At 39.4% G+C, this 12,216-nt stretch overlaps 1 protein-coding gene across 1 annotated transcript; it reads right to left on the bottom strand.

Annotated features, from left to right (window-relative positions):
• Positions 1–1,317: 1,317 nt before the first annotated feature.
• On the bottom strand, positions 1,318–11,738 carry iars2 (isoleucyl-tRNA synthetase 2, mitochondrial). The gene is made up of 23 exons (XM_039694134.2): positions 11,446–11,738; positions 11,138–11,260; positions 10,821–10,974; positions 10,581–10,729; positions 9,940–9,989; positions 9,730–9,839; positions 9,529–9,619; positions 9,325–9,440; positions 9,069–9,238; positions 8,884–8,974; positions 8,644–8,795; positions 7,825–7,985; positions 7,642–7,744; positions 6,949–7,042; positions 6,699–6,807; positions 6,439–6,541; positions 6,234–6,359; positions 5,616–5,747; positions 5,427–5,533; positions 5,185–5,330; positions 4,902–5,092; positions 3,675–3,819; positions 1,318–2,203 (listed from the first exon to the last, which is right to left on the bottom strand). Exons 1-23 carry the CDS (start codon positions 11,623–11,625, stop codon positions 2,058–2,060), a joined length of 2,949 nt encoding a protein of 982 aa, XP_039550068.2. The 5' UTR covers positions 11,626–11,738; the 3' UTR covers positions 1,318–2,057.
• Between the last annotated feature and the right edge of the window lie 478 nt (positions 11,739–12,216).

Genomic DNA, 12,216 nt, shown 5'->3' with positions numbered 1-12,216 from the left:
AATTATGAATTTCGATATCTCAGCTCTGGAAGGGTCTAGATCCTCCATTTTTGCACTCAGGTCGAAGTCTCACAGCCCTCTATCATAATCCAGAGTTTTGAGAAAAACCCTTTCGTTTTTTTTAGGGGTTTTTTTGATGCGAAAAAATAAGTTACTCCAATGTTCTTGAAACTCTTGATTCTGATAGAGGGCCATGGGACTTAGACCTGAATGCAAAAATGGAGGCTCTAAACCCTTCCTGAGCTCATATATTGAGATCCCACGTAGCATTTATGCCATTATAAATATCTCAATATCTCAGCTCTGGAAGTGTCTAGAGCCTCCATTTTCTGTCTCAGAGCAGTCAACTGATCAACAAAGTCGTCGAGATGCTCCCCGAAAACCACGCCCAGTATAGCCTTGCCCTCCACCTGCTGGATGCTGTGGACTCTTTACACGAAGAGCCCTGATATAGAGAAATGCATTGGAGGAGAAAGAATGAGATTCATGTTTTTAAATATTCCAGACTCAAAAACCTTCCCAGGAGCCTAAAGACCTGGATAACCATCCAGTCAGCAGCCTAAATAAATGCATCATCATCATCATTACTAATCTGCTTAATTTATCAGGCTTTAATCTTTTTTCCTGTCTGTCACTAAAATGTACAGTAAAATGTAAATATACAGTAGTCCTGTAATTAAAGAAGGGCGTTCTTTACAAGGAAGCCTTAAAATAATATTGTGCTTTAATCAGTATAATCAAAACATTACAGTGTATAAACACCATGAGGGGTATATTTTTCTAAAATATACCCCTCACATCTAAAATTTCAAATTTTAGATGTTCTCGTTCATTTATTCTGCCAATTAAATGTGTCTGTAATGTCTAATTGGTGCTGTTTATTAGTCAACAAGCACTAAAATGTCATCTGTTAATGTATGTTTATTTTAAATGTTCAACTTTAGGTGTGGTTGCAAGGTGAGAGAAAAGAAAGACCTCTTCTGTAGTGCTGACCTTTTATGCAGACCTGTACCAGCTGTGCCTGGCTGCTCATATTACATGTTACCAAAATTAAAGATAATTTCCGAGAACTGTTGTGCAGCTTATTGTCTTGAAAATGAAACTGGAGCATTAAATTATCAGCAACATGTCCTTAATGTGTTCATCAAATATGAGGAACATTGAGGTTCAAACGTGCTGGTTTTAAAAAAGTATTAGTTCTCACACAATTCAATAAAATAGATATTTTAGGGCCAATTAAACATTACAGTCCATGTAAACATAAGATTTAAATTTCATGACAGTGAGTGAACACATGAAGATTCACATTAAGAGACATTATCTTTTTTCTGTATGCATTGTTTATTGGCATAGCAATAAAACTCATGTCATAAAGCATAATTTACAGGTAAACAGAGAAACTAAAATTGAAAAACTCTCCTCGCACAGAGCCTCATTTATGAAAATAGCAGAATGAATGTCTACATTTTGTAAAGCCACTCTTTGATAAAACTGCCACATTCAATTGACGTCACAAAGAATGGTTTCACAAATTGCTTCTGCATGTTAAGTACATCTTCAATGCAAAATGTCACAATAAAATATACCCCCTAATGACTTGAATATACAGAAAGTACAGTTAAACGTGTTCAACCAAACCTTCCTTCCACCTCACACAAGCTCAAATTGACATATACAAACGCTCTTTTCAACGTACTGACAATAAGTTGGCTTAAACCTGTAGCAGAGAACTGCACTGTTAAATTTGTCAACTTAACACAGATCCCAGGTCAGAGCTTATATTGTAAGCATGATCTGAAATGGGATTTTGTATACGTTTTCTCAGTTGAGAATTTCCTGTTTGGTTTCCTTCTAAATTTTTGCTTTATTCTTTTATAACAGTTTGTCTCCTGTCCGACCCCTGAGTATCATGCTACCCCCCTCCCACAACTTCAGACAACTTTCTGTCTGTTACAATAGCAGCTTCATACTGGTCCATGGTAGCCCTTGTAGCCTTTTTCAACAAAGGAGGAGGAGGGCAAGTGGGTGGGCAGTAGTCATGGCAACAGTCAGGGTGATTACTTGGTATTTTCCAGCACGGTTTGGCATCGTGGGCAGAGGCAGTCTGCCTCATCTGCTGTGTATCGCCGACATCTCGGACAGCGTGAGAGAGAGGTGGGCATCGCGGCTACGCTGTATGAACTCTCTTCACGAATCATTCCCCCTTCAGAACACACAGATAAGCAGATCAATACCCAATTACTTTAGAGTTCCGAAATATTTCTAGGAATTGTATTAATTTTCTGTTTCTGAAGTAGTTTAAGTTTAGTTTAACTGCTTCTAAATGAAAACCAAATGTTGCCAATTGTATCTAAACCTGTGGTTCTCAACCTTTGTGACAGCATTGTCCAACACAACATTCAAAGCCCCAATATAAGGCAAGATATAAATATAATAAAAAATAAAAAGTATTTTGAAGTTTATTCAGAAATTGTGTTGGAGAATGAAATGTTTACTTAAAAGAGTGGCAAAGAAGGTGTTTTAAGAAGATGTATACTTTTGTTAATTCTTCAATCAGTTTAACTTAGTTCCTGCCTTTGCTTTGGAAGTATATGATTATGTTGCAATAAAGAAATGATGTAATGTCCTGCACACTCAAGAAAGGCTGTAAGAGTATTTTAAACCAACCAGCAAGGAAACTAAAATGTGCAGAAAACGTGCAGACGAGAATGTGTCATGTTCTGAATGCTATCTATTTGCATTCCAGGTGATCAGTTCAGTTTAAACTAATTTCCCTTTCGCCTTCAGAACTGCCTCAATTCTATTGGGTTGAGATCTGGTGACTGTGGGGCCATTTTTGTGCAGTGAACTCCTTGTCATGTTCAAGAAACCAATTTGAAATGATTCAAGCTTTGTGACATGGTGTATTATCCTGCTGGAAGTAGCCATCAGAGGATGGATAAAAGGTGGCCATAAAGGGATGGACATGGTCAGAAACAGTGCTCAGGTAGGCCGTGGCATTTAATCGAGACTCATCAGACAAGGCAACATTTTTCCAGTCTTCAACTGTCCAATTTTGGTGAGCTCTTGCAAATTGTAGCCTCTTTTTTCCTATTTGTAGAGGAGATGAGTGGTACCCGGTTGGGTGTTCTGCGGTTGTAGCCCATCTGCCTCAAGGTTGTGCGTGTTGTGGCTTCACAAATGCTTTGCTGCATACCTTGGTTGTAACGAGTGGTTATTTCAGTCAAAGTTGCTCTTCTATCAACTTGAATCAGTCGGCCCATTCTTCTGTGACCTCTTGGTTTAGTCCTCAGTTGTAAGTCGCTTTGGATAAAAGCGTCTGCTAAATGACTAAATGTAAATGTAAATAATCCTTTAGGTGAGTGTATGCTGCAGGTTGGAACTAGAAGTGCTAAAGATTTAAGTCATTCATTCATTTCATTTCATTTCATTCATTGGTGTTAGTGAACCTTTTTTAGTTTATATATATGGGTTGTATGCTTTGCTATTTGCATCTATTGTATTTATTGATGAGTAGTTTAGTTATTTATTTGTGAGTGGTTTTAACCGGACCTCAGTATCTAATTTCGTTCCAGCTCATGTACCATGGTTTGGAATGACAATAAAAATCCTTTACCATTACCTTTACCTTTAGTTTTTGTGATAGAAACACTGGGTAATTTAAAGCATCTCACCTTCCAGATTGATGAGGAACTTTCCTGTGCTTGTGACAGAATCCGATGACAAATCCCGCGGGAGGGAGTTTGTCAGCGTCGTGCGTGAGGCCATCATGAGCTCTGTCAGCTGAGAGCAGGTGGAAGTGGGCTCCTCTTGAAGAGACTGGCAGAAAAGGGTGGGGGAAAAAAACAACTTATAAAATGTAGGCGCAAGCAAATGAAGCACAATTATTATCTATTTAAAGTATCTATTATCTCTATTCATACCAATACAAATGTTTGTTATTAAAGCTACAGTCAGCAGCTTTTTTGTGTGTTAAAAAATTATCCAAAACACATATTTGACAAAATACATAATCAGCCAGTCTTCAAAACTATCTGCTTGCCTTAGCTCGATTCAAAGCGGTAAGTTTATAATAATATTTTTAATTCCATTGGTCCTTGTGGATTACCACGGGAAATTCGAGCATGTCTTTGCGTCATTACGTCACATTAGTACACATAAAAAAAGAGTCTCGGCTAGTATACGCTATATTGCGTGAGGATGTTGGAGGTGGAGATTTATAGCCTTTTCTCACAGCACTTGATATAATTAAACTTAACAATTTGATGGAGGGATCCAGAAAGGTTCAAACCACAATCATCAGTGACAACTAGAGATTCACCCGCTGTAAAATGCAAAAGACTTCGTTCGGACTTCGGAGTGGCTACAGAAAAAAAAAGAGATTGCAACCAGACCCATGCGAAAACATGTAGTCACGCAATGCTGACATTGTTAACATTAACAATTTGAGAACAAAGTATAATTTTTTATAAATAAATAAAAGTATAACAAAGTATAAAGTTTTGCATGATATGATAACTTATAAGCAGGGCCACACGCAATCTGCTGACTTTGTACGGGGTTACCCTGGTATCTATAAAAGAGCCACATACTGTCAAAAAATTGATTTGCATGTTCATTCAGCCTGTCTGCCATTTGTTATGATTTGGTCTAAACCAGGGGTATCAAACTCAATTCCTGGAGGGCCACTGTCCTCCAGTATTCAGTGCCAACCATCTCTAAAACAGCTGCCAAGAAGTTTCTAGTAATCCTGAAGACATTGATTAGCTCGTTCAAGTGGGTTGGAGCTCAACTCCAACTCTGAAGTACAGTGGCCCTTCAGGAGCCGAGTTTGACACTTCTGCTCTAAACGGACAAATCGCAAGCAAAAATTTAAATGAATTTCTGAATCCATGATGTACCTCCATGATTTCAAAGAACAGGCCGGGTTCAATGGCAATGATGAGGTCATACTCAGCAGCGTTACGTCCCGGAATAGACGACAGGAAGGAATCTCTGATAGCACATGCGCCCTCTACTGCTTCCTCCAGTCCTGGTTTCCGCCACACAGAATCGGTCTTAATCCAGCCACTACGAAACAAAGTGTCCCCCTCTACAGACAAAGAGAGAGTAATGAGAAGCATTACAGTGAGGTAGCTAGTCTGTAGCTGTAAAGCATCAGTTGCACAAAAATTGGGTGAGTACCATCATGTCCAGGAGAGTGCAGGTACACCTCCTCAGCGAGGTGAGGGAGGACAGGAGCGATAGAGCGACTCACTCCATCCAGAATCTCTTCTAGAACCGTTTGACACGACCTCCGACCAAGGGAGTCCTCAGGGTCACAATAAAGCCTGAGAGAGAGGCAGTGAGTGAGACGTTTTGCTTCGGAGCATAAAAAAATAGCTTAATTTTCGAACAGAAAGTTACATAATTGAATGAGTGGTTACCGATCTTTAATGATGCTGAAATAGAAGTTGGATAATTCTCTAGTGACAAAGGATTGCAGCAGGCGGATGACGCGGCCGCTGTCAAACTCGTTGTAGGCATCAGTTACCTACAGCACACACAACAACAATGGACAGCTGGTTTAAGCCCAGCCCGTACAAACATTGTAACCTGTTAACATTTAGACTCGCCTTCATGCTGAACTCTCTGAGCAGGTGTAGCATGTACTGATCTATGTAGTGCATTTGTTTAGTGTCCACAGCCTGGGAACGAGGATCAAATCCTTGGAGATTCCCCAAGAGAAACTTCAGTGTGTTCCTCAGCTGGTGACAGAGAATGGCAGGTTAATGAGAGGTCATTATCTCATAAACACTTCGATCTATACTTACTGTTCATAAATATGTGGTCGTTAAGATGTTTCGGAAAAATGTAATTTAAATTTACAAAGGATTAAAATACAGTAAAAATATAATATTGTGAAATTACTTTTCTATTTGCATACAGTTTCTTATTATTAATCAGTGTTGAATAGTTGTGCTATTTTTTGAGTAGACGGACAATTTTTTTTCCTGGATTCTTTGATAAACAGAAAGATTAAAAAGAACAGTGTTTTGAAAGAAAACTTTTGTAACATTATAAATGTCTTTACTCTAACTTTTGATCAATTTGATGAATCCTTGCTGAATCAAATTATTCATTTAAAAAAATAAATCTTACAGACCTTACTTAAACTTTAAAACAGTAGCATATATGTAAGAATCTCAAAGTGAATTCAAAATTAGCACTGACTGCTTTGATATGTGCCAGACCTTGTTGATGCTGTCTTTAGCAGCGTTCAGTGTGTTCGGTCCGATCTGAACCTCAGAAAACACGTTCGACTCTGCAACCCACCATCTCAAAACATCAGCACCATATGGAGGACAGACGGACAAGTCCTGAGAGAGAGAAATGGATGTTTGAAAACACTGACTGGATGACATCATTTAATTCTAGCATTGGTTGATCGTATCTCACCTTCCCTCCATTAATAACAACATCTGGGTCGACCACGTTGCCTATAGACTTGGACATTTTTTCTCCTCTCTCGCTCACAGCAAATCCATGGACCACTAGAGTTCTGAATACACACAGAAGGTAGGTGATTGGTATATTTTTTAACATATGTATTGGTCACATACACATGCAACAGCAGCAGCAATAAATACATTAACAACGCATATCCAATACAATGCTAAACTCTTTTGTGACGATAGAAATGCATTTTAATTACTCACTTGTAAGGGGCTTTATTTCGTACAGCTACACTGGTGAGGAGCGACGACTGAAACCAACCGCCGATTTGATCTTTCCCCTCCACATACGAGTCTGCACGCGGGTCTGATTCTGAAAGAGAGAGAAGTGACATAACACTACAATGCAACAAAGCATACCAAAGGACCCCAGACAAGCAATCAACAATATACTTATTGATTGCTTAAATAACCAGAAATACATGTATTGATAGGGACCACTTTGATGACTCACCCTGTAGTACAGCGGCCCATGAGACACCACTGTCAAACCAGATATCCAGGACATCTTCACCCCGCACATAATCAGATAGTGCACTTGCTTTACTCTGACAAAACACACAAACAATTTAGAACTTATACTAAATTTTATTCACTAGTTTACATTTCATTTTGCACTAAAGAGTATTTGTGGCATAAACATAAACAAAAGTTTGGGGTCAGTGAGATTTAAAAAAAAAATAATAGTAATAATAATTAGAAATTACACATTAAATTGATCAAAAGTAATAGTAAAGACTTTTTAAAATGAAGAAAATTGAAGAAAGCTAAAAAAATTTTTTAGCAGTTTCCATGAAAAAAAAAAAACGTAAATGTATCAGTTTTCATCATTGATAATAAGACATTTTTCTTGTGTTGCAAAACATCATATAATGATTTCTAAAGGGCCATGTGACACTGAAAACTGGAGTATGGATGCTGAAAATTCAGCTTTGCCATCACAGGAATAGTTTAATGACATTTTCAAATAGAAAGTAGTTATTTTAAATTGTAATATTTTACAATATTTACAACATTACAAATAAATCCAGACTTTGTGAGCATAAGAGGCTTCTTTAAAAAAAAAAGAAGAAACACACAAAAAAAAAAAAAAAAACACAATCCTACCGACTCAGAACATTTGAATGAAAATGTAGGGGAAAAGTACCTTCCGAAGAACCTCTGGAGTCAGAAATGTCTCCACTGGCTCCGCCCACCAGCTGTCACTTCCCTTCTCAGAGAAAACGTTAGCGATGTGTGTAACTGAATGTCTGAAGAAGAAGGAGGGAATTCTTAAACTTGCAGTTTATATGCATTTCTTCAGTATGTCTATGACAGTGTAAGTATATACTTGTTTAAGAGTGGCTCTCCTGTCTCTTTGTGGTAGAACACTGGGATGGGGACGCCCCAGCTCCTCTGCCGAGATATACACCAGTATGTTCTTCTGTCCAACATCGCCAACAAACTGGACCTAGCCGATTCAGGTATCACACGCACCTTCTGGAGGGCGTCCTATGCAAACACACTCACAGTTTATTTTATGCAGAAAACATATAACTGGAAATTTACTAGGAAATCGGTTAAATGTTTAATACTTCTAAGAAAAGTAACAAAAAAAAAAGAATAGAATAAATGCAGAATGTGCACTGACAAAAACATGTCCAAGTAAGTGTGAATGTGAAATACGCTCACTTCTCTCACTCACAAATAAAAAGTTACTTTTAACACACTTAAGTCAATTAATACTATTTTAGGAGGATCATGACATTTTTTGCATTGACACATTATTTCCACGACAATTTATATATAATTTCTTGCATGCAAAAAATGTCAGTCCTCCTACTTTACTCCACATTACAGTAATAATGAGAATGATTTTTTTTCAGCATCATGGTAATGATCATTTACTAGCTATGCAAAATAATAATAAATAAAAAAAGTCTCACTGTGGAACATGCATAATTTACTTGAAACAAATATAACAATAAATATTTGGGGGTGAATAATGACCAATTAAGGCAATAAAAAAAAACACCATTAGGAATACATTCTTGATTTTTTTTTTCACAGTACAGTAATGCGAATGAGGGTTTTTTCTGTATTATTCTGCAAAATATGACCCAGACATATTTTGATGGGTTTCATCCAGCTGCAGAGTATATTGCCTCACCTTAGCTTTGTCTTTGAGGCTGCCTGTGTTGATAAACCACTGTTTACTGGCTCTGGTAATGACTGGCTGTTTGGTCCTCCAGTCATACGGGTAACTGTGGACACAGTCCTCCTCCTTCAAAACTGCTCCCGCTGCCTGCAACATTGAGATTACTGTCCACACACACACCATTAGTTACATTCATTTTGATATATAATATTTATATAAATATTCTCACTTTCCTCCATCTTTCTCTCTCACCTGTGGCATTGCCTTCAGTCATTACGGATTTATTCTGCAGTTCAGCCCCAGCAAGTTCTGTAAACCTGCCTTCTTCATCCACCATGCACTCCTAGAAAGAGAGAGAGAGACAGCAAGTTTAAAATCAACAACAACCCAAGATTCTTCCTATTCCAGCATATATTGTACAGGTGTGGGTGACGTACTACTGGCAGATTAAAGTGTGTTGCAACACTGTAGTCCTCCATGCCATGAGCAGGAGCAGTGTGGACCAATCCAGTTCCCTTAGTCAAGGTCACATGATTAGCCGGCAACAAAGGCACTTCTTTTGAAGGAATTGTGGGATGCTGACAAACTCCACCTTCAAGATCTGACCCTGGAGATGAGAGAAAGAGAGGCAGATAAATGCTTAGGCCAGTTTAGTTCAGAAGGCATCGTTTTGGCCAACAACAGTGGATCTACCTGCGAACGTAGCCAAACTCTCCAGATTTGTCCCCAGTATAGAGGCGAGGTTGTTCATGCACTCGGTTGCCACTAGGAGTAGCTGCTCATTATCAGCTCGCTTCACTACAGAGTACCTGAGAAGAGGAAAAGCATGGGATCATGAACTTTTCCATGAAATCATATCATGTTCATCCCACAGATTCACAAGTGTGTGTGACTTACTGTACTTTGGGCATGTAACACACTGCCTGATTGGCTGGAATAGTCCATGGCTGGGTCGTCCATATCAAAACAGACACACGACCCCAACTTTCTAAATCACAGACGAAGATACTGACATCAGAAATAGGAACGTAACTTTAAATCTGTGTAGGTAATCTGTATAAAGCACATGGCACAGGTATAGACAGCATATACACACACCTGCTATGGAAGCGAGTTTGGCTGGCAGGGTGAGCAGGGGGAAAGTGACGTACAGAGCACGGCTCACGTGTTCTGGACAATACTCCAGCTCAGCTTCTGCAAGTGCAGTCCTTACAGAGGCAAATACAGCAGAAAAATATACCATATAAAAACTCAAAACCAAGGCAGCAAGGTCTTTATGTAATGCTGCAAACACTGAGCTTCTACTACCTGGATGATGGTGACCAGAAAACAGGCTTATAGTCCTGATAAATTAACCCCTGTACACAAAGAGAAGGGGAAAGTGAGAATCATTTCAATGACATGAGGGTAAGTACAGGTTTGGGGTCAGCAAAATAATAAAGAACTAATACTTTCAGCCAGCAAGGATGAACTTTTTATCATTTGACATTTGATCAAAAGTTAACCTTAACATTAAATAAAAATGACTGTACAATTTTTTTGTTTTGTTTTGAAATACTGTATTGCATGTGACGTTGCTGTGCGGCCGGTCATGAAAGCTTATCATTTTGTATCCGTTTTTAAGCATTGCGGTTTAAAAACAAGTGATTTTACACTGTTGAAGCGTAATAAGCAACTCATTTCGGAACATGTGTGCTGCTGTCCATGAAGCCGCTACTCATAGAGCCTGTGAGAACTGATTATAGCAGTTATTTTTGCTTCCTTACTGGGCTTGATTGTATTATTGTTAAATTGTAAAAATATATCACAATATTGTTTTTTTTTTAATCAAGTAAATGCAGCCAGGCTTCTTTAAAAAATATTTTAAAAATCCTATTCTTAACTCTTAACCTTGAAGACATGTCAGACAAACATGTCAAGCTGTGTTGTACAGAAAGAGCTTCTCTCACCTTGTTGTGCATCTCCAGGAAGACTTTAAGCTGGGCCGCTTCATATTTCCCATCAAAAGTATAATAACAATTGTCCCAGTCGGCCATCACGCCCCAGCGCTGGAACGCAGCACGCTGCCGAGAGATGGCCCTCTCTGCAAACTCCCGGGCTAAACGGAGAGCACAAAATAGCACATAAGCTTTTAATATTAAAACAAATGACTTTTTCACCAGAACATTCATTATACGTGACTTCCTGACCTTTCTGTCTGATCTGTAGAGGAGTCAGCCCACTGGTTCCCAGGTCTCCCAGTGCTTTGAGCTCAATGGGCAGCCCATGGCAGTCCCAGCCGGGCACATAGTGCACCAGCCTGCCTTTTAGCACTTCAAAACGGTTCCGGATGTCTTTGAGGATCTGCAGGAGAGATCACACAAAGACGTTGATGGGATATTATGAAGGTCATGAGAGTGTATCTTCATTCATATAGGTTTGGGGATATTATTGTATGATGTCTTTGAAGGATGTGGATCCAGGAACAACTACTTGTGTGACAATGAACTGACAGGAGGTAACTTGCCTTATTGAGAGCGTGCCCAACATGAGGGTCCCCGTTGGCATACGGTGGTCCATCATGAAGGCAGTACACCTTCTTAGCTTTTTTCTCTCTCTGCCATGTGTACAGCTGGTCAAAACCACATTTCTGGAGAACAACACAACAAAAAGTTCAAACACCAACACAAGACAAACAAGAGAATTGTGGCTATAGAAGTGCAGCAGAACTGTCAGAACTTAGTCATTCAGTGTGATTTGGGAACGCAACAAAACAGAACCGCTCAGTTTGCATGTGGCAGGTCCTGGATATGCTGTTAAATCTGACACTCTCACCTGCTGGATCTCGATCTCTCGTTCTAGAAGGTTTGGCCCGTTCACTTTCATGGGGAAGTCAGTGCGGGGCAGCAACACGGTGTCCCGGTACCGGCCCGCAGCGTCTCCGGAGCACAGACAGCGGAGTCCCCATCGAGCCACACCGCCGAAACCTACTGCCGAACGCCGAACCAGCAGCATGAGGGACTCTGACAGGTGAATTTCCGACCAGGGTGAGAGTTTGTTATGGGATGTGACCTCCTCCTCCGCATGGGCGGCACTCGATCGCAACCGGAATGACAGAAACGACGGAACTACGGAAGCCAGGAGGAGACATTCTCTCAACCATTCACATAAAACGAAAACGGCTTTTTCTTCTTGTGACTGCGGATTTGAAACGGAAGAGGGCGCTGTAGGGTCACTAATGTTGCAACCCGGTATCACGACAAGACGTGAAATAATTACGTTGGTCCACTTTGGAAAACGTGTAGATGTACGGTTTAACCCCCTCAAACGTGAAACTTACACGTTTGCGTTCATAGATATCATATAGAGAACCTTGCATAATATAATATAATAGCATAATATAATATATAGAGAAGCTATATATTATATAGACGAGGAGCATAAACGAGGAGCTGGGGGACGCCGGAAAAATAGACGTTTTACTCATTAGCTACTTCATTAAACGTGACATTTAGACGTTTTTCCCGGCGTGGATCAAGGCAAATGAATCCTTTTCACCTTGAAAATAATAAAAGTTTTTTGCATTTTAAATAAGAACATTTCTCA

This window comes from Pimephales promelas, chromosome 15 (genome assembly GCF_988280905.1).
Source record: "Pimephales promelas chromosome 15, fPimPro1.hap1.1, whole genome shotgun sequence".
NCBI classification, from domain to species: domain Eukaryota; kingdom Metazoa; phylum Chordata; class Actinopteri; order Cypriniformes; family Leuciscidae; genus Pimephales; species Pimephales promelas.
This window is presented reverse-complemented; position numbering and strand designations above follow the sequence as displayed.